The following is a 23288-nucleotide window of genomic DNA, read 5'->3' on the forward strand; positions in this document are numbered from 1 at the left end:
GCATGGTGGTTTTTGCAATTTTCTTTTATGAAAGTCCTTGTTCTCCTTCGGCTGCAAAATCATCAAAGCTCTCTGGTCCTGAGTGTGGGGTGGGGGAAATCTCCTAGCAATATGCCCATAAAAAGTAATCTTAAGAGTTAAGGCTACAGTTTGTTACAGTCACAGACACGCCTTCATCCATTGCCCTTTCCCCCTTGTTTCATCCTGCTGCTTTTGGCCAGGTTTTGTTATGATTGAAGCAGTCAGAGTCTTAAAACTTGTAGATAAACAAGGAAGCACCTGCAGGATACACTTCAGTTTTGTTTGCCATATTGGTCTGAACCCAAACAGACTATGCAGAATCTTTTCAAGATGTCACAGTGGTAAATTGAACTTTTCCAGCACTGTAGCTTTGTTTGCATGTCAGCGTCCGATGTGTACTACCCCATGTTGCCCATTGAGTATAGTGGTTCCCTTGGCAGAGTAGCTCCCTCTGGTCTCATGTACAGAGACAGTTTGGGAAAACTAGGAGTAATTCTTACTTGCCATAAAGTAGTTCCACAAAGAGAATGAGCAACTAACTCACACATCTGTCTCTCTAAAGTGGTGATTTGTACATCTCCCAGAAATGACCTTTAGAACATCTCTCAGAGACAAAAGATCAGCTATGTTTTATTTATTTTTTTCTGTGGGCTGTGTGTCCGATGTCATGGCAGGGATGAGGAATTTATGGACCTTCACATGTAATTGTACTACAGCTGCCACCATTCCTGACCACAAGCTATAGTGGTTGTGGCTAATGGGAGTTGTAGTCCAACAACATCTGGAAGTCCCCATCCCTGCCTCAAGGGAAGAAGATACTCCAGTTACTTTTCTCTCTCTTTTGTAGCCAAAATCATCTCAGCAGGTTTTAATTTTAAGAAGTCCTTTTTCATTGCTGCAAGCCTTAAATAAACTAGAGCCTTGAAAAAAGTGATTGATACCGCTTTCCCACAGATGTGAATGAATGTACAACCAACAATCCTTGTGTGCAAAACTGTGTCAACACCTATGGCTCATTCCTTTGCCGCTGTGACCCTGGCTATGAATTAGAAGCTGATGGTATCAGCTGTACTGGTAAGTAAAAATTGTGGGCATTATTATCTTGGCTTTTAGGGGAAAGAACGTTTTTTCCCCACATGTACTTACATTGTTTTAATAACAGCAGCAGCAGCAACAAATTGTACCCCGCCCATCTGACTGGGGTGCCTCAGCCACTCTGGGTGGCTTCCGACAAAATATAAAGGTACACAACGAAACATCAAACATTAAAAGCTTCCTGAAACAGGGCTGCGTTCAGATGTCTATGGAAAGTCATATGATTGTTTATCTGATGGGAGGGTGTTCCACAGGGAGGGCACAACTACTGACAAGGCCTTCTGCCTGGTTCCCTGTAACTTCCCTTCTTACAATGAGGGAAACACTAGAAGTCCCTCGGAGCTGGACCTCCATATCCAGGTTGGGCGATGGGAAGTGGAGATGCTCCTTCAAATATACATGGAAGGTTAGAGTGATGAAGGATTAACAGGACATCTAATCAGTGGCGTAGCATGGGTTGTCAGCACCCAGGGCAAGGCAAGTAATTTGCGCCCCCTAACCCGTGGATTTGCGCTCCCTAACCCTAACCCCCAGATGTTGCGCCCGGTGCGGCCGCCCCCCCCCCTGCACCCCCCACGCTACGCCACTGCATCTAATCCCACAAAATGTAGGACTCTGAGCAGTTATTTCCATTGGTTTCAATGGAGCATACTCTCAAGTAAAGGTGCTCAGGATTGTGTGGGTATATGTATTTTGTTGAATCAGTGCCTCTTAACTGTAGAACCTTAGACTACACCTTGCTTGGCCTCCTGCAGGGGAACTAAAGAAGCATTTACAGTACACATGTTCTTGCCCCAAGTGTGTTGGCAGTGACCTTAAATCACTGAAGTCAATGAATTTAAGCATATGACTGCAACAAGGATTATACGGCTGTTTCTTGTGCTTTCATACTTGTTTCAGTTATGGAACACTTATTATACACTTGGTTTAATTTGAAAATGATTAGTTAAGCCTGTTTGTGTTCTGAAATGGTCTCCTGTGCCTAGTTAAATGAGTCAAGCTCTGGGAAAAACACATCTCCGAAAAATGCTCCCCCCCAATTTACCATAAGTAGATGCAACGCTGCCTGGCTTACAGTAAAAAGAACACTCGGGGTGGGTCTTACTCAGAGTAGACCTATTGAAATTAATGTACCTAGCTTAGTCATGTTCATTCATTTCAGTGGGCCTGCTCTGAGTTAAATCTAGCTGAAGACCACCCTCCATTTGTGCAGACAGGGAACCTCTTTGGCTAGGGGTGAGGAAACACGGGCCCAGGGGCTGAGTGTGGCCCTCCAGGCCTCTCCAACTGGCCCTCAAAACTCTCCCCAAGTCACACTCCCTCTGCCTAGGCCATGCCTAGAAGGGAGGCAGCTGCTGGGCTGAAAAGGGTTCCCCTTCCTTCAGTGGAGACTGGTTTAATATGGAGAATGGGGCGCTGCCTCCCATCCAGTTCCCACTTGCCTGCCTTCTTACACCTAACCCAGGCGGTGGCACTGCCTGTCAACATCTTCCTCCTTAGTCCAAGGTTGCCTCTTGTAGGGAGCAGGATGGGGCAAATCTAGACTTAAGTCGGATCTGCCTGTTATTTGCTCTGGCTTCACTTCCTGGTGGCCTCTCTGCCATCCACCTCACCTGCCACCATGGCCTCCTCTGCCTTAGGTCATTCATCTGGGCAAGATTTCATTTTAAAGGGAAAACAGTACTCCAGACACAGCATTTGAGCTGGTATTTCTGCCTACAGTAGAGCTTTTTCAACATCATGATGTACTTGCTAAAGAATTAGTACACTCCATGCTAAACTGTTAATTTTGGTACTTCTGAGGATCAGTTCCTAATTTGGCATATTGCTACTAGACATGCTACATTTTTCACCATCTGCCTGCATTTGTTATTTGCAGACATCACAGGAAGGGGAAAAAACAAAACCCAATGATTTCCCTAAGAGATACAGCATGCCAGTTCTGGGATTAGATTGCCTAGTTGTCAAACCCAAATCCCCAAATATTATTTTCTTTGGCGTTGTTATCGCACCTAAAATTGCAAGGTCCTGTACAAAAATAGTGCTGGTGTTGCCCATAGATTCCTTTGACCTCCTCTCCCATTAGTGTCAAAAGGGAATAAATCAGCTTGGCTTTTCTTCACTTTGGCTCAGCGTTGGAATTGCTTTAATCCTGTGGGCTTCTTCTGAATCTAAAGTTCGTGCACATCTCCCCAAATATATCAAATAAAATCTGGTTTCAATCAACGTTTTGGAAGTTTGCTTAGTCATCCTAGTATTGTGAAACCCTTTGCTGTCTTAGTCTGGCACATCTGTAGTGATTCTAAAATTGGTTAATGGCTGTAGATTATATAACACGATTTACACAATCCAGCAGCGTTACAAGGGGCAGGGCAGCATCAGAATACCTTATCTAGGAAAGGACAGTTTTAGATAGGCAGCTTCCCAATGTAGGCCCAGAGTGGCAGGGGTGGGCATACAAAGCATGAATGGTACATGGGTGGAGAGCTCCTTTGTCTCATAAGCTACATGGTGGATAAAGTTAGCTTGGCTTGCTACACAGGACTGGTTCAGGAAGTGATATATGGTAGGGAATATGATGTGAGGGTGATGGGAGATGGGCTGCCCTCTGTTTGTTTAGGTGGAATTCAGGTCATGAGATGGTCCATGGTTGCGGCCTCCAATGAAACTCAAGAGCAACTTAAGAGGGTCAGTAAGCACCATAAAACTAGTGTTATAGAAAATGGGTTGAGAAACATAGGTTGAACCACTTACTCATATTGGCAAGTAATGGTCTGAACCTATCACCAATGAACTGCTAACTCTTCATAATCCCAAATTTACAGATATGGATGAATGCAGCTTCTCAGAATTTCTTTGTCAGCATGAATGTGTCAACCAGCCAGGTAGTTACTACTGCTTCTGCCCTGCTGGCTACGTTCTTCTGGATGATATCCGATGCCAGGGTAAGAACATTTTGCCAGCTGGTGTTTTTTTTTAATTAAAAAACAAACACAAGAAAAAACATTAACCTTTTTCTCGAAATAATAGTTAATGAAGCAAAGGATGAACATAAGGTCTAAGCAATTAGAAATGCATGTTGGGAGCTATTGTGCAACACTGCTGAACACATAACTATGTGTGTGGTGTCATTACAGTTCACAAGGTTCTTGGCCTAAGCAAGCATTCTCCAGTGCAGTTAAGGATTACATAACAGGTCCCATGCTATTCCTTTTTTTCTGCTCCAACTGTGAAGAAAACGTCAAATCTCCCAATGACCTTAATAGAGAGAGTTGACTCCATACTAAACATGCTTACTACTGAATTGTGGACAGCAGTGAACTCATTAAAATACCTTACCAAGCAACCAGTTCTTCTGGGTGTATATAGCATTCCCCCCTCTACCAAGCATAATTGGAAAGTGTTGTTTGCACTGGATCCAACATAGCAAGAGTTAAGCTCAGCAAGTTTTCCTCTCAAACTGTGCAGAAATGCAGTTAGCTTAAGTCCTCCAGACAATCAACTGTGCCTGAGTTACAGGCCCAGATGGTGAAAGGTCAGTCAGTGTAAATAATGTAATGGAAAGTGAAGCATCAGTCAGAGAGGATGTTGCTGGGTCCCACAGGTACATCCTGGTTCGTGCTAAAATAATTCTCCAACACAGTTGCGTATATGCTTCTTTGATAACACAGAATGAAGCAGTTATGAAGAAACTTTATCAAGTATGAACCAGTCATCACAGTGCCTTAGCTCACATCAACGTTCTCCTTCAGCACACTGATTACATTGGTGGGGAAACAAACATGGAGTATGGCCAGTTGAATTACATGGCTAGGTCACTGTTGCCCCACTTAAAGGAGAAAAGGTAATTGGGGGCCATAATGAAACCTCCTGGTCAAACCCCCTAATTCCCTTCAATTTTTGCTAGATCACGCACCACCCAACATAGCTTTATCTCATAATTCTATAACTCCTTGAGGAGACATCACAATGAATTTTAATTGCGTGCTTGCTTTGTTGCCCTGTGTTTAGAGTTTGAGAGTTTTGACATGATCCGCAGTGAATTGTATGATCTCACATTTGCAAGAAGCTGAGCCAATATTCATTTGCTGTTCCTTTGTCCTCCTCTTCTTTGGGTACATTCAGACATGTCAAAATATTTGGGTTGATCCACACACACACACACACACAGAGAGAGAGAGAGAGAGAGAGAGAGAGAACAACCCTGTGAAATAGATTAGACTGAGAAAGTATGACTAAAGTCACTCAGTGAGCTTTGTGGGTGGAGATTCAGTCCCTGAAAGCACTCTAAACACTACAGTACATCCTACTGGACATTATACATAGGTAGCATCTTGCAAGACTCTTTGAGATGTGTTTTAGTTAAATAGTATTCTGTGCCACAAGTGCTATGGGGTTAAAACACTTATTAAAATATACCAATATTCATTTTATTTTATTTTTCATTTTAGATGTTAACGAATGTGACGTTGGGAACCACACTTGTACCTTGCAACAAACATGTTTTAATGTCCAAGGAGGATTCAAATGCCTAGACCCAATAAGGTGTGAGGAGCCTTATATCCTGATCAGTGAAAAGTGAGTAATATCTTCATAGAAATAGGAGGGTATTTATCTTCTTCAAGAGGCATGTGCTGTTTGGACTTTCTGCTGCTAGCTTTGCATTACACAATTCAGATTTTAGGGATCTTTCTCTGATTCCTCTTTAGGTGTATGCATGAAGTGAGAATGTAACTGACAGAAAACTGGAAAAATGGGTTTCACATGGCTATGCTCATCAAGAAGCTAGAACTACCTGTGGCTCATTGTTGAGTGCATACTCAGTGGCAAACCCAGGTCTATTGCTGTGTATCTAGCCCTTAGCTTAAATAAAAATCTAACTCTTAACGGCCTATATATAATAGTACATACAATATGCAGAATCCTTGTGAGGATGAAATTAGTTGTAGACCTTCCCTGACCTAATAATAATAATAATAATAATAATAATAATAATAATAATAATAATAATAATTTATTATTTGTACCCCGCCCATCTGGCTGGGTTTCCCCAGCCACTCTGGGCGGCTTCCATAGAAACAAAAAATACAGTAAAATATCACAGATTAAAAGCTTCCCTGAACAGGGCTGCCTTAAGATGTCTTCTAAATGTCAGGTAGCTATTCATCGCTTTGACATCTGATGGGAGGGCGTTCCACAGGGCGGGCGCCACTACCGAGAAGGCCCTCTGCCTGGTTCCCTGTAGCTTTGCTTCTCGCAATGAGGGGACCGCCAGAAGGCCCTCGGCGCTGGACCTCAGTGTCCGGGCAGAACGATGGGGGTGGAGACGCTCCTTCAGGTATACTGGGCCGAAGCCGTTTAGGGCTTTAAAGGTCAACACCAGCACTTTGAATTGTGCTCGGAAACGTACTGGGAGCCAATGTAGGCCTTTCAAGACCGGTGTTATGTGGTCTTGGCGGCCGTTCCCAGTCACCAGTTGCCGCATTCAGGATTAGCTGTAGTTTCCGAGTCACCTTCAAAGGTAGCCCCACGTAGAGCGCATTGCAGTAGTCCAAACAGGAGATAACTAGAGCATGCGCCACTCTGGCCAGACAGTCCACGGGCAGGTAGGGTCTCAGCCTGCGTACCAGGTGGAGTTGGTAGACAGCTGCCCTGGATACAGAATTGACCTGCGCTTCCATGGACAGCTGTGAGTCCAAAATGACTCCCAGGCTGCGCACCTGGTCCTTCAGGGGCACAGTTACCCTATTCAGGACCAGGGAGTCCTCCACACCAGCCCGCCCCCTGCCCCACAAGAACAGTACTTCTGTCTTGTCAGGATTCAACTTCAATCCATTAGCCGCCATCCATCATGGCATTCTTTATTCAGTCTACATATCTCATCACTCACTTCAAGTCCGCTCCCTTCTACATAGAAACATATGAAACTGCCTTTTAGGCAGAGTCAGGTCATGGGTCCAGCTAGGTCAGCATTGCTGCAGAAGTGCTTTGTTGAGTGCAGCCACTGCACTAGCTTTCTCACACAGGTGGGTCATGGTTGTTTACCTGGACAGGTGAGGTGACAGGGAAGTTGGCATGGCTTCCATTGCTCCTACAAGTGAATCTGCACCACACCAGCCACCTCCCAGCAAGCAACCTGCCAGGAATCTAGCAGAGCATCTTCACCCCAGCCAGTGAGCTGCTTCTGAATTACTGATAGCCGCTCTTTGGGGTTTCAGGCTGAAGCCTTTCCCAGCCATATCTGGAGATGCCAGGGGTTTAATCTGGCACCTTCTACATGCAAAGCAGAGGTTCTAAAACTGATGTCCCTTTCCCAGCTTGTTTTAGTCACAGCATGGTTTGCACACAAGAGTTTTCAGCAGGAATAGGTTCTGCTTCTTCTTGATCCCGCATCTCCTTGATCCCGGTGGAGTACAGGGTCAGATTTAAGGTGCTGGTTTTGACCTTTAAAGCCCTTCACGGCCTAGGACCCTCGTACCTACGGGACCGCCTCTCCCAGCATGCCCCATGGAGGACCTTAAGGTCCATAAATAGCAACACCCTAGTGGTCCCGGGCCCTAAGGAAGTTAGATTAGCTTCAACCAGAGCCAGGGCCTTTTCAACACTGGCTCCAGCCCGGTGGAACGCTCTGCCTCATGAGACCAGAGCCCTGCAGGATCTGATTTCTTTCCACAGGGCCTGTAAGACAGAGTTGTTCCGCCTGGCCTTTGGCTTGGAACCAATTTGATTCCCTCCCCCCTCTTTCTTTTTCCTTTCTCCTCCTGTGATGAGGCTGCATTTTAATATTTTAATGTTTCAATATTTTAATGTTGTATTTTAATCTTGTTTTTAAGTTGTATTCATTCAACTTGTTTTTATTATTGCATGTTAGTCATCCTGAGCCTGGCCTTGGCTGGGGAGGACGGGGTATAAATAAAAATTATTATTATTATTATTATTATTATTATTATTATTATTATTATTATTCCTTTTTCTATCTGCACTCTGATTCCATCATTCCTGCCTAGCCCCTGATGGAGATGCAGATTGCTCCTTCCCACTCATCAGATGATAGATGCAATGAGCAGGGAAAAGGCAATATTGGTCCCATTCTGCATAGGTAACAGACCTTAACAGAGCCAATGTATTGCCTTGTCTGCCCCCAAGATGGTGTTATAAGAACTGCTTCTTAGCTTCTTTTAACAGTAGCAGGCACAAAATATAAAATTCCTTGTCAGGCCACCAGATGGCAAAAGACTCAACTGTATTTCTAGTTAAGCTAGAAATACTGTATGCTTATGAAGAAATAAGAGCAGGTCTTATTAGTCATTCAAAGGTCTTCAAAGTTGAGCTGTCATTCAATGCTATTCCATAGAGGATGTTGATGGTACATTGTTTGTGTGCCTCTCTTGATTCAAAACAATGCATTTAAGGTTTAAGAACCCAAGTATAAATGGTATGTGCATATTAATTTAGGTCTTGTATTCTGTGGAATATCGGTCAATAAACAGATTGATTTAACTATTATAAACTGGTTAATCTAACAGGTGATTGACTTCACATATTTGTTGATAAACACTTGTAACACAGCAGGGTGTAGATTATAAAACAGGTTATAGGGAAATCTGAAGTTGAGGATGCAGAGGTTGTGCTATGCATTCAGATACTAGATACAGTGGTGCCTCGCAAGACGAAATTAATCCGTTCTGCGAGTTTCTTCGTCTTGCGGATTTTTTCGTCTTGCGAAGCACGGATGCACCCTGGTACTGTATTATAATGGGATAGCGGGCAAAGCACAAAGCGGGTCGCTCCCCAGCAGGAGGAGTTTCCCCAGCCTGGAGGATCTGTTGCCGGGAAGAGGCAAAGACACCCCCTCCCACCTCCCCACGAAAACAGCCCCCCTTCCTCTGTCGCCAAGCCTTGCCACGTCTTCGCTCCGCCAAACCACGTCCCACATCAAAGCCCCAGCCCGCTCCTTTCCCTCTCTCTCCACGAGGTGCCAAAGGAAGTTCGAGCCCAGGAACCGAGGGCGGATGCACGAAGCGCCTGGCGCGGACTCTCCCTTGCTCCCCCCGTTACCTTGCGCCACGCCGCCGGGCTCCCCACAGTCTCGGCAGCTGCTCCCGGCTTCTTCTCTCACCCCCGCAAAGGCGCCTTCGCGGCGGCCTAAACGCAGTGGATGCCTCCTCCTCCTCCTTTGTCCCGCCTCCTCCTGCCTTCGCGCAGTTAGGGCAAAATGGAGCAGCCACATGGGGAGGGGGAGAGAGAGAGAGAGGCAGAGGCGGCGCAGAGACCCAGCCAGATCTGCTGGATCCCAGCCCACCTGCCTCCTCTGTGCCCTCTCCAGAAGAGGATCCCTCTGGAAAAGGTAGGTCGCTCCCTCGCTCGCTCCCTGCCAGCCCAGTTCCCGCTTCAAAAGGAAACAAACTCGCAAGACGTTTCGTCTTGCGAAGCAAGCCCATAGGGAAATTCGTCTTATGAAGCACCTCAAAAATCGCAAAACCCTTTCGTCTTGCGAGTTTTTCTTCTTCCGAGGCATTCGTCACCACTGTATCCTTTCTTGCTAAGCAACACAAAACAAATTCTCTTTGGAAATTTGCTCAGTGTCAGACATAGCAGCAATAATAATTAGTAGAGTGAATAACTCATTTAGGAAAACATATGCCATTATAAATGTGTTAATTTTCAGAGTACTGCATGACTCTCCATTGTTTTTGGTGGCAATACTCCTACTAATAGTAACAATTCCTGTTCTTCCAGTCACTGTATGTGCCCAGCTGAAAATCCTGGTTGCAGAGACCAGCCATTTACCATTTTGTACAGAGACATGGATGTTTCAGGGCGCACTGTGCCATCTGATATATTTCAAATGCAAGCAACGTCCCGCTACCCTGGTGCTTATTACATCTTCCAGATAAAATCAGGAAATGAGGGAAGAGAATTCTACATGCGTGTAAGTGGGACAGGATCTTGCATGGCAGATTCAATATGATGATGATGATGATTACTATTTAAAACCTCAAGCTCTTTTTGTGTCTTCCACACAGCAAACTGGACCTATCAGTGCCACTCTAGTGATGACCCGTCCTCTGAAGGGGCCACGTGACATTCTCTTGGACCTGGAGATGATTACTGTTAACACTGTCATCAACTTCAGAGGAAGCTCCGTCATTCGGCTGAGGATATATGTATCGCAGTATCCCTTCTAAACCAAGAGTTTCATTGCTTTATTTTGTAAAACACACACACACACACACACACACACACACACACCAGCTGAAAAGGGCATTATCCCTTTTCTGCCAGAACTTTCTTCTCAGGAGTCAGTGCGTCTAATAACTCAACATGAAATCAGCAATAAAAGTTGCCATAATGGCTCATATTACAATGATGGGCCAGATCTCCTCCTCATGGTTTGAAACCACCTGAGCATTACATTGCCAATGGATTCCATAGGCGTTTTTCCTGCAATGATCATGTGCTGTTAAGAATCTTTTGTCTTGCTTTCCAAAACTTTTTATACAGTGTGATTATAAGCTTAAGAAACTGTGAAGTTCTCCCCCTTTATCCTGGCAATGCTGTTTAGCAGAATAACCAGAGAAACCGTGGGAAATGCTGGCTTTTGCTGTTCTGCTCTCTTTTTTTCTTCTGCTAACACTTGTGGAATCAGGGAACCACCAGCCGCCTTCTCAAAAATGTCTGTGGAATCATCAGTTCTGACCCTGTTATGTGTCTCTATAGAAACTGTCCCTCATTCATCTTGCTCCCCCCCCCCCCATAGAAAAAAATTCCTTCTTTTCAGCCTGGGTTCTTTTCTGCCTTAAAACTTTGGGAAGAATCATGTAGTCACACATGGCCAAAAGAACTGAAGGGAAAGACAGTGGCTCAGTGATGGAGCATCTGTTTTGCAAGCAAAGGGTCCCAGGTTTAATCCCCAGCATCTCAAGGTAGCGTTAAGGATACCCTCTGCCCTGTCTAAAACCCTGGAGTCATTGCCAGTTAGTGTAGACTAGCCTTTCTCAACCTTGGGTCCCCAGTTGTTGTTGGACTGCAACTCATTCCTAGCCAGCATGGCCAGTGATCATAGAGGATGGGAGTTGTGGCTCAAGAACATCTGGGGGCCCAAGGTTGAGGAAGGCTGGTGTTGACGATGTTGAGCCAGGTAGACCAGTGGCCTGACTCAGTTTCCTATATGCTTGTTGAAGAGCTCCCCCACTATCCAGGGCCATGTGCTTGTAACATGCCATAGACCAGGGGTCTGCAATCCGCGGCTCCGGAGCCGCATGCGGCTCTTTTACATCTTTGCTGCGGCTCCGGGGCAGATACTAGCGAGGGGAGGAGGCGCATTGTGCACCCCGACACTCCCCAATGTGGCGGGCGCTGTACTGGCTGTGACGTCGCATGGGGGCGGTGCATGCGTTAGTCACGCACCGTCCCAACGTCACCTTCCCACCCACTGTCAGATCGTGGCTCCAGAGATATATTTGTTTTAAATGTCGCAATGGTTTTGCGGCTCCCAGTTGTTGTTTTTTCTTCGGAAACGGGTCCAAGTGGCTCTTTTTGTCTTAAAGATTGCAGACCCCTGCCATAGACATTTGATGCTGAAATCTGAAAACCCCCACTGGACATGCTCAAGCCACTGGCTTCACATGTTGCATCTTTTTGGATCCCAGCCACTACCAGGCACTGGGTTTTGATGGAAAGATCACTAGTACTGTTTAAAATATTTATTGTAAAATATACAGGGCCTGGTTCTCCATTTACAATTTGGGCTCCATTTATAATTCTTGTGATTTATAATCCCAAGACAGTCTGCCATAGATAAGGAGCTGCGCCATGAAATCAAACACATGCAGGTCACATTTCAGTAGCTCTGAGAAACAGTCTGCATTCTGAACACCAAGAAGAGGCTTCTTTGTTCTCTTCTGTTAGTAGGGAAAGCAATACCTAGGGTTGTGGCACAGTTCAGTGGTAAAATGCATACACGTTGGGGCAGAGGGAGAAATTCCGTTCAGTTCACATTTAAAAGCAAAACTTGCAAAATTGTACCTAGTGAAACAATATGCTGACTAAAGCACAGCCATCTTTCTAAATTCTCACTTCTCCAAATTTTGCAATGCAGTTCACACAACTCTGAATTTTGCGATTCTCTTCTCCAGCCACATAATGTGTATGCAGATAAATGCACGTATTAGTGAAAATGACGTGCTAAAATGCAGTGTTTTAGGGGGAAGTGCCTTGCAAAAATGTGTATATTAGGGAAGGCAGCATACAAAAATGTGTATATTAGGAGAAATTGGCACTAAAATGCTGATGAATTTTCGTGAGTATTTTTTATTTAAAAAGTCACAAGCTGATGTGGAAACGCAGAGAACTGAATTTAAGGCTGGAAAATGAGAAACTGAGAGAAATAGAAATTGACAGGTTTGCTCATCCTAAGTGCATAGCTCTCCAATTAAAGGATCTCAGGTACCAGAGTAGGAAATACGTCTGTCTGATGCCATGGCCTGCTACTACCAGCAGCTGTAGACCATTTGGGATAGAGCATTTCCCTTTGGGGAAAGAGAACCTGTAGCTCTGTATGAACTACACACAGTGGCTCATGCCCCGAATAACCATTTTTGTGTTGCATGACATTTATTTGCTTTGGGGAACTTTTTATTTCTTGATTCTTAACCATTTCAAGATGTGAACTATTTCACTCTCTCCTGTTTCTATTAGATTGCTTCCAAGGTTGAGCTGACATAGGATTTAGCTAATGTGAACTAGTTACACGAGACTTAACAGAGCAATCCTAATCACATCTATTCAGAAGTAAGTCCTATTAAATCCAACAGAGTACTCCTAGGCAAGTGGGGTGATGACTGCAGCCTTAGTCTGCTCTTTTAATGCACATCCCAAATAGCACATTTGCTCTGAATTTCAAAGGTAGCTCAGCAGCCAAGACAGCCAGAGCTAGGAAATTTAAGATACGAAGATATTGCCTGTGCCTCACCTGGGATTATTGTGGTTGTACACAATAATGCTCTTCTAAAATCCCAGCGAGGTACAGCAAGAAGATATTTATGGGAGCAAAAAATGAAACCAATTATATTTAGGATACAACTGTGAATGAGGCTCCTAGTTTTTTTCATAAAACATGTTTTCTTTTTCCAATATTGTTTGAAGGGTTGGTTTCTAGCACCAGTAGTGTAACGTGTGCACTTCTAAATAATTTCAACAGATCTGCGTAACAATAGATAGTCATGAAATTTATTAATACTATTACTGTATCTTGCTTAGTTTTCACAAAGGTTTTTGAGAGAGGAATAGATTGTTCAGGAATTTAAAACATTAAATTGTTCAAAATTTTAAAATTCAAGTCATTTATAATGAATCTATATGCTTGGATAGTTTTCCCCATGAATATTCCAAAACCATTAGAAGTTGTGTTCGGGGCCCAGTTGTGCTTAACTTATAGGCTGTGCAACATGTTAATATTAGAGGATCAATCTCCATGTTTAAATTTCAGTGTTTTAAGCTCCACAAGTTCTTCTGTGAAACAAGCAACGTTGTGTGGATCCAAAGAAAATATGGTTTGCATATCTAGGTTGGGACTCTCAATAACCTCTACATTAAATGATTAAATATGGTTTCATAGAATATACCATTTCAACATAGACTGACAATTATTTCATGGGACCAGCACACCAGGAAAACATATATGTACATAAAACAAACACGATTTAATACTCTAGCTTGAATATTGCAATGAACAAGCTTGAAGTATTCTAAAAAGTATTTTCCAGATGGGTTTTTGCCACAATGGTGTCCCCAAGTATAGCACTTTATCCAACACAGGGGTGAAATGGTGATTATTCACTTACATGCAATGAAGGAAAGAGGTGACCTTGAGGCACTGGTGACCTGGAGGCTGTTCCCCATTCCTAGTGACCCGTAGCTGTTGAGAAGCCTGTTCCTATCAGAACCTCTTTCCCCAGCATTGCCCTATCATGGGTCCTGTCTGGGTCAATACAATCCATTCTCACCATCAACAACACATACATCTTCATAATCCAGATGGCCATCATTTGATACTGCAATGTAACTAGTTTCCAACACAAAGAGGATAATGTAATTTACACTACATGTCTTTGGTGTTTCTGATTCATACACAAATCCTTACTAATTTGTATCTGAACCGAGCTTTTTTTAAAAAAAATAATTAAAAATTCTTGCATTATTTTTTAAAGATTGTGAATGAACACAGCATTGAATATGCCAATGTGGAAATGTTCTTTTAAGTGTTTGTACAAAAAAATCCAATAAAATTATAAGTGATTTTTTTGATGTGAACATTTTTTTAAAAAAATGAAGTTACAATAATGCACAGGGGTTTATTCTTTTAGCATTTCTTAGTATTGTTCTGTGCACCCCAATTTCCAAGAGACTCCAGGGTGTTCCAGAACTTACCCAGGGTTCAGTTTCCTTGGAATGAAGGTTAATGGAGACTGTGGGGGGTTTTTTTTATATATGGGTAATATATAGGATATGTATTACACATATACACAACCTGAGCATAGGACGGGGTGGGGGGCTCACAGCATTAACACCCCCAATAGATCTTGCTTCTTCATTACAGTTCCAGGGAAATCCCAAGCTACAGCTCTGGGTCAGCAGAGAGCAAATCACGCCTCTGTCTTCAGCTTCCAGTACCAGTCCAATGCACACATTTAACACCCCTATATTGGCCAATGTCAGGGACTGGACTGAAGAGGAGGGCTGGGAATCGCCCCCTCCCTCTCCTCTGCTTCCCGAGGAAGGGGAGGGGAATTACCCTCCCCTTCTCCAGTAGTTTCAAGAGAAGAGGGAGACGGGACTGAATTACAGCAGAATGATGAGCTGCCAAGTTATGAGGTGTTAGGAGAAGGAGGGAGGGGAAGAACTGCCAGCAGATATGTCCTTGGAGAGCATAGAAGCGCCACCATCCCTGCATACTCGCCGCTCACTTAGAATTCAAGAGCAAAGGGCTCAACAACATTTGACTCCTGAGGCCCCCCGTAGAGCCACGGGCTGTAGCTGGGGAAAGATGTGGAGGAGCTCAGGGTGAGCGACGTCACTATGGAGTTAAGGACTGGATTCTTTGTCTTGCACCACAATGACAAAATAAAACCATAAGTACAAATTTTAACCACAGTCCCAGCTTGGGTGCAACAGAAAACTGCAGTTAGTGTAAACCAAGAAGTGAATCCTTTCATCTTCCTGTTGTACATGAGGCGGTGTGTGTGTTTGCATCCAAGACTCAAGCACACTCATTCTCAAACATGTTATGTCTTAAATAGGATGGCCATGTAGCCTCCTTTACAGAGGATAGTCCTCAATTGCTGAAGTCGCACTTGTTTGCTCTGGCTTTGGGCACTTGAGGTCCTTTTTTTTTGAGGGGGGTTCACTATATTTGTAATTTTAAGTTGTTTTAAGGTGTCTTTAATATCATGTAATACTGTGTTTTAACATTAATGCTGTGTTTTAATTGTTGTAACCCACCCTGGGGCCACAGAGTGAAGGGCAGGCAATAAATTGTAATAGTAATAGTAATAGTAATAGTTGAAGGGCTACTGGGTCCAAATGTGGTTTAAAGACAACCCCAAGAAAAGTGTTGGGCTTGAAGTTGCTCATCAACAATTAGCACCTGAATAAAAGTTAAGCAGGTATGCAAATCACCCGGTCACAGCCTTCCTCAGTAGGAGATGTATTGCATTTCTATTTAAATTATAATAATTATTTCTAGATATGATTCTATACACATAAATGAACATGCACAAATATTAAGCAAACCCATATCCACTTTTCTATTGTAAGCTGCTCCTTTAAACTTGCTAAGCGATTTATCTACAGCAGCAGTGGGGAACCTCTGAGGTCTCCCCATTTGGCCATTTTAGCCAAGCTGAGCATTTCTCTGGTGTTGGGCAGGTAAAGAACCAACTCCCTGACCAAATGGATCTGCAAAGCTCTGTTTCTTTACAAGCCCACCATGACTGTCAATGCCTGCAAAGGCACAGTGCTCTGCAAGCACCAAGAGTCAGCCGACTGTTGGGACTTGCAAAGCCCTGTGCCTTTGCCCACAAGGTTTGATTTCAAACTGCACAAAGAAAAATATGTCAGCTTATGTCCCCCGATGTCCACCTGTGAGAATGACCCATGGGGGTTGGGGGAAACCTAAGGATCTGGCCCACCAGTTGGAAATCTCCCCCCCCCCCAAAACTAGAGAGAGGGTAAAGAGGTAGCCAAGTTGCTGATGATACCAAATTGTTCAGGGTCGTTAAAGCAAAAAGAGATGGCAAGGAGCTTCACAAGGATTTCTTCAAACCGGATGAGCAATAAAATGGCAATTGCGGGTTTTTTTTGTCATTCTGATTATCTAATACCATGTAAACAAGTGGAAAGTGTTGCACATTAGGGGGATGGGAATCCTAATTTCACATTTACACTAAAGAGGTTTGTAGTGACTGGCCATATATGAAATGCAGGAGTCATACTGGATAACTTGATGAAGAGGACAAGTCAGCATGCAGCAGCTGTGAAAATGACAAATTCCATAATTTCTTGGATCTCACAGTACTAAATACTGGAAGAAAAAAATCCAGTCTGTCTGCATGACAGATTCAACACTGAATTCTTTTCCAATGGAATGCTCCCCTGTGAAGGTTTACTAGAGTAAATTTGGAATGCTGTACAGTCTTAATCACACAGACTACTAAACAAAACCAGCTCATGCGTCAGGTTGTGTTTTTTTAAACCACTCCCCAGCTTACTCTTATGCGTGACTGTGGTAACACATGTCCTGCCAACATGACATTCATTGGGACACATTAGACTTGACAAGCTATTCACAGTGCTGATAAGGATCTTTAGCCATTTCAAATACAAATGAACATCTCTGTTGCAAGATTCAAGTGCCACCCATGTTTCACAGAACTTCCCTGTACTGCACAACAAACAGATTAATTCAGAAGCGTGCCCTTGCCGAAAGGTGCCTTAATAAAGACAAGGAGATGCAGAACCAGATGTTCTAACTAGCCTCCTCCAGGACATATGACGACTGACTTATGGCAAAAAAGGTTGAAAGTTGAATGCCTCTGGTGATAAACCTGTAAAGTCAGTTTCAGCTCTATAAATAGGTATGGTTATCAAAGGCTCCATGAATGTTTAATGTGCTTTTCAACTTTGGCGAAAGTAGTTAATCTGTAAACTGGTGTAGTGGCTAAGAGGCTGAGCTGTGAATCAGAAAATCTTCCATTCAGATTTCACCTCTGCCATTAACTCGCCTGGCAGTTTTAGACAAGTTTTTTTGCAATGTGGGGAATGATACCGATCTGCCTTGCGGGGATGCTGGGAGAATTACTGAGACAATGTACGTGAGCCTTGAATACTCTTAATGTATGATGCAAACGCTGTTATTTTAAAACAATCATATCTTTAGCTTCATATTTATGTCTGAGGGTTTTTACAGTTTGCTGTACAGTGGTGCCTCGCAAGACGAAAAGAATCCGTTCTGTGATTCTCTTCATCTAGCGGTTTTTCCGTCTTGCGAAGCAAGCCCATTGACGGATTAGCGGATTAGCGCTATTAGCGGCTTTTAGTGGCTTATCGGCTGATCGGATCAGCTGATAAGCGGCTTAGAAAAAGGGGGGAAAGGGAAAAAAACCCACAGGAACTCGCAAAACATTGTCGTCTTGCGAAGCAAGCCCATAGGAAATTTGTCTAGCGAAGCACCTCCAAAACAGAAAACTATTTCGTCTAGCGAGTTTTCCGTCTTGCGAGGCATTCGTCTTGCGGGGCACCACTGTATTACAATTCAAAATTTCGCAGAAGAGCGAAACCCTGAATTCTGCAAGCTGAATAAATTTTGCAACTATCTACAGTACACTATTCTGTTTTGAGAATAGTATAAATAAACTAGTTCCTTCTGTGCTCAACAGGTAACTTATTCATTTGTTTAAACTATCTGGAAGATCCTGGCCAAAAATGTTGATTGTTGTAAATTAAAATAACCAAACGTATTATTTGTTTTTCAGCTTAACCCATTCCTGGCATAAAATTTGTGGTTGTATTTAATGTGTTAGGGTGCGTGTGTGATTGGAACCACACAATGCGAGAAGGAGTTTCCCATTTGAAGTTGTGATAAAACCACAAGCTGCTGCTAGTACCAGGAAGGCTGCTTCCAACGACTCCCCTCATGAACACAACAGTTCCAATTCTGATCACCTCCACCCCACATTATAGAAAGGAAAAAGCAGGCATGTTAAATGCAATGATATATTTAATGTTCCTTGAGATGCTGCAACTTGGAACTACTCGAGTGCTGCAAAAGTGCTGCAAACCCGCTTCAGCTCCAGTTGTGCTGCCATAAAGCATTCTGCAATAAAGCACTACTACTGAGAAATGCAGCAAGGCACACTGGGCCAGTCCTCCTTTAAGGCTCCCAGAGAGGAGATTGTGGCTGCTTTGCTCCTTCCTGGTTGTTCTGCTGCACTAAGCCATGGACATGCCTTGGTTGGAGCTTGTAGTTTGTCTGGATCAGAGGATAAGAACTTCATCTGGCCAGGGTGCCAGATCCTTATCTTCCCCACAATCCAAGTCTGACAATCCAATAACACCTGGTGACATATTTTTGCTTACATTCTTTGTTTGGGTGCAGCCATACCATACCCAGCACGTTGGAGCTGATTGCCAGAGCTTGTAGAGTCCCGTTTGGCACAGTGCAGCACCAGCAGGATGACTGGGGAGGGGGAAAGTGGCCACAAGCCCTTCTTTGGGAACCCACACATTTGCTCATTCGTGTAAAGCCACAGACTGACTCAGTATGAGGCAGTTTCCTATGTTCCTATGGCAAAAATCAAAAGGGTGGATACAGACATCTCTTCAGTTGAATGCTACCCACAGGTAGAAAGGGGGAGGAGGAAAATGTACAGCTCATTCCTTTCCCCCTGCACACCTGTCTCACCCCATCCCTATGGCCGTTCCCCTAAATCTGCTCTGGAGGGTTGAATAACCCTATGGAACAGAATGGGAGGAGATGGTGCACGTGGCAGAGAGGATTGTGAAAAATCAACACCTCACCCTTCAGCGCACAACAGAGTCCCATCTTTGGGACTCTTCTGCAAGCAGAGGGAGATGTCTGCACCAAATCTATTAAACTATCTTATTGTCAGGAGCTCACTAAGTTGTTCGGGAATTGTTTAGGAGAGGTCAGGGGTCGGGGAGATGCATTTAGGCAGGATTACCTTCCAAGAGGTTGACTTCAACCCCAAAGATGCACTCCTCCATGGTCTCCCAAGACAGATAGATACCAACAGCAAATCTGTACAGATAGGGAGCAGGCAAACTATTAGGAGTAGACAGAATTCAGAGCAGATAGATAGATAGATAGATAGATAGATAGATAGATAGATAGACAGACAGACAGACAGACAAACAAACACCTTAGGGAATAATTATTCTGGCATCACAATTTTCATCCAAGTGGTGACTTGCACACACACTCCTCAAAGGGAAATGGTGACTACTGCTGAAGAACTCCAGCATTTAATACTTCCAAAATTGGTAGTGTAGTGCGCCAATAGTTCCCCCCCTTTCCTCTGGGACAGTTTCTGTTTGTTTGTTTTTGCAAGAAAGAGTATATCATGTGTCAGAGCTGCTACCAGGTCCCAGCTCACATAGGACCACGCCACACAGCGTCCACTTTAAAAGAGTCTTTATTGAGTTACAGGTTTCATTTCCGAACTGCAGCGTGCAGCTCTACACCTTCTGCCCTAGGTCGGCGAAGACCCATCTGAGTCCCCGCCTCTTGCACACCAGCTTAATACCCTAGCCTTGCTCCACCTCCTTCGCCTCTCCCTACGTCTCTGGGTCCTTCTGCCCCCCTGGGACTCCTCCCTTCTACTCTCCTCTGACGCTGACCCCCCTGATCCTTCCGCTTCCTTTCGGCGGGCTTTGGGACCTGGCTCACTCTCCGGGCTGCTTACTGCTCCAGCTTCCGCTGCATTTGAACTTGGCGCGCGCGCCCAACTCTCTACTTTCCTCTTGACCGTTGCCTCGCTCTCTGAGGAGGGCGTGACCACCCCTGACTCGTGCCCTCCCTCCTGCTGACGGCCTCCGGAACCCGATGCCTGGCTGCCTTCCTCCCTGCTGCTCTCAGTCTTGAGCGTGGGTCCCGACTTCCAGCTGCTGCTCTCTGAATCTCCTCTGTTCCCTTCCTCCTGGGGTGTCCCCCCGGATCCCCCCCTTGCTCTGCTCACTGGGGCTCCCTTTTGGGAGTCCTCTGACTCACTGCTTAGGCTTGGAGATCTCGGGTCGTCATCATCACTCATTCTCCCTTCGGCTTCCTCCCCCTCGCTCTCTGTTTCCACCCTTCTCTGCGTCTCTGCTTCTGAACCCCTGACATCCATCCCCCCCTCGAAGCCCCCCCTTCCCCCCTCCCCGCTGTCAGGTGTGGGTGCTGGGTGCTCCATCATCATGGGAGGGAATGCTGGATACAGGTCGCTCCCCTTGGGTGGCCGCCAACTGAAGACCTCCGAGTCTTCCCCCTCGCGGTCGTCGACGTTGACTTGTTGCTCTTCCATCTCTGTACCGCCGTGCTCGAACCCGAGGTCCTCCCCGAACACGTCCATGTCAGTCTCTGCGTCGGTCGCTCGACCTGGCATCTCCAGCCACTTCCTGCGCCATTGCTCCTCTGGTCGATCGTCCCACCAATACGAGTTGCCTGATGCCGGACCTGCCGGTGAACCTTCTGGGGAACGGGTGCTCCGTGCGGGTTCCCCTTCTGAGTCGAATCCATGGAACGTGCTGGAAGAAAGTGTGGGTGTGAACAACCAGTCGTCGAAGAAGCTCGCTGGCATGGGTTTGTGTGGGAAAAGGGCATGAAACTCGTCCTTGAGCAGGGGTTCCTCCAAAGCGTAGTCTGGTACCCAGCTATTGGCGCTGGCCCGGGTGCCCTCTCTGGCTAAGAGGTATTCGACTCCCTCTTCCCCCCATCTGGAGTCCAAAATCTCCGTGACCTCGTTGATGTGGTCCTGGTGCTTCACCCCCCGCGTCTCCGTCCTTTCCCGGAGCGGACTTGGCGCCGTCCCTGGCTCCTGGAACCTGTGAGGTGCCTTGTAGGGAGTGAGCACCGACCTGTGGAACACCGGATGCATTCTGGAACCCTCCGGCAGCGCCAGTCGGAAGGCTACCGGGTTGATCTGCGCTTCGACTTGGTACGGACCGATCTGCTTGTGCCCCAACTTCTTCTTGGCAAGTGACCTGGTCGGCACTGCGTGGGCTGCCAACCAGACCCAGTCTCCCACTTGGATCTCTTCGCCAACCCGCCTGTGCTTGTCAGCTTGCACCTTGTAGGCGTGCTTAGCTAGCTCCAGCTGCCGTCTGAGTTGATCGTGGACCGCCTGCAGCTCTGACGCGAACGCGTCCGCCGTCTGCGGTTCTCCTTCCCCCACTCTCTCCAGTCCCGGGAAGGTTCTGGGATGCCTCCCATTGTTGGCAAAGAACGGCGTCACTCCTGTGGACACGTGCTTCGTGTTGTTGTAAGCGAACTCGGCTAGCGGCAGGTAATCCACCCACGTCGCAGGCTGTTGATTGGCATAGCATCTCAGGTACTGCTGCATGATGGCATTGACCCTCTCTGCTTGCCCGTTGGTCTGCGGGTGTCTTGCTGATGCCAGATTGACCTTGACATTTAGAAACCCCATCAGCTTCTGCCAGAAAGACGAGATGAACTGGCGTCCGCGGTCGGACAGGATAGACCGTGGCAGGCCATGCACTTTGAACACGTGATCTATGAACAGTTTGGCGGTTTGTTCCGCCGTGGCCACCTTCGCACACGGAATGAAATGTGCCATCTTGGTGAACAAGTCCACCACCACTAACACAGCTGTCTTGCCTCTCGAGCTGGGTAAATCCGTCACAAAGTCCAGGGCCACCCTCTCCCACGGTTCAAACGGCGTTTGCAGCGGTTCTAACAGTCCCGCCGGTGGTCTGTGTACCGGCTTGGCCCTCTGGCAGGTGTCGCACCTCGCGACGTAGTCCGCGACCTCCCCTCTCAGCCTGGGCCACCAGAAGTCTCTCGCGACTAATTCCATCGTTTTCTCTGTGCCAAAGTGACCGGCCGTGGGTGCGTCGTGCAACTGTTGCAGTACCTTGGCGCGAAGGTCGTCTCCTGGTACATAGACAGCCCCTTTGCGTAGGAGCAAGCCGTCCCGCACCTGGAACTCGTCCGTGGTAGCCGTGCCTCTGAGCAGTTCCGCCATCTTGTCTTGCGCGAATGAGTCGTCCCGCAATGCACGTCGCACCGCATCCAGGTCAACTGTAGCTGAGGCACACGCCCACGCCGTCGGTGCGAAGATGTGCATGGCCGCCGCTGGCGTCACCTCTTCTAGGTATTGCGGTTTTCGGGACAGTGCATCCGCCATGATGTTGGTGTCGCCTGGGACGTACTCTATTCGGAAATTGAAGTCAGCAAAGAACTCCGCCCAACGTATCTGCCTCTGGTTCAGGAACTGAGCCGTGCGCCAGTGCTCCAGATTCTTGTGGTCCGTGCAGACCTGCACCGTGTGCTTGGCGCCGATTAGGAAGTGCCTCCACGCCTTGAAAGCTGCATGAATGGCCAGCAACTCCCTGTCCCAGATGGTGTAGTTCTGCTCCGACTTGCTGAGCTTTCTGGAGTAGAACGCTCCCGGCCGCCACACCCCCTGCGGGTCTCGCTGCAGCAGGACAGCTCCCACGGCTCTGTCTGACGCGTCTGTCTCTACCCTCAACGGTTTACTGGGGTCGATATGCAGCAGTTGCTTCTCCGATGCGAAGAGTCGCTTGAGCGCTTGAAAGGACTGCTCCGCCTGCTCCGTCCAGATGAATTTCTTTTTTTTGGAGCTGAGCGTGTCCGTAATTGCTGCCGTCTGCATCGCGAACCCCTTGATAAACTTGCGATAGAAGTTGGCGAAGCCGACAAACCGCTGGACCTCCTTCCGGTTGCGCGGGCTCTTCCAATCCAATACCGCACGAACCTTGGTGCTGTCCATGGCTATCCCCTTGTCCGACAACTTGTATCCCAGGAAATCCACCTCCGTCGTGTCGAACTGGCACTTCTCCAGCTTGGCGTACAGTCTATGTTGTTGCAACCTGCTGAGCACCTCCCTCACGTCTCGGTCGTGAGCTTGCTGCGA

The 23288-nt window shown here is 46.1% G+C and overlaps 1 protein-coding gene and 1 long non-coding RNA gene across 4 annotated transcripts in view; one reads left to right on the plus strand and one right to left on the minus strand.

Moving 5' to 3' along the window:
* Positions 1-10942, plus strand: part of FBLN5 (fibulin 5) — a 66940-nt gene extending 55998 nt beyond the window's left edge. For all 3 annotated transcript variants that reach the window (XM_082233651.1, XM_082233650.1, XM_082233652.1), the window contains 5 exons: positions 976-1095; positions 3942-4061; positions 5568-5694; positions 9856-10048; positions 10143-10942. In XM_082233651.1, the coding sequence (XP_082089777.1) occupies positions 976-1095; positions 3942-4061; positions 5568-5694; positions 9856-10048; positions 10143-10304 (722 nt within the window). In that variant the 3' untranslated portion in view covers positions 10305-10942. The remainder of the gene's footprint in view (positions 1-975; positions 1096-3941; positions 4062-5567; positions 5695-9855; positions 10049-10142) is intronic.
* On the minus strand, positions 10334-12536 carry LOC309538735. Its single transcript, XR_014222312.1, has 2 exons — positions 11676-12536; positions 10334-11327 (listed from the first exon to the last, which is right to left on the minus strand). It is a non-coding gene; the product is annotated as an uncharacterized lncRNA (long non-coding RNA).
* Between the last annotated feature and the right edge of the window lie 10752 nt (positions 12537-23288).

This window comes from Podarcis vaucheri (genome assembly GCF_965113315.1).
Source record: "Podarcis vaucheri genome assembly, chromosome: 1".
Taxonomy (NCBI): domain Eukaryota; kingdom Metazoa; phylum Chordata; class Lepidosauria; order Squamata; family Lacertidae; genus Podarcis; species Podarcis vaucheri.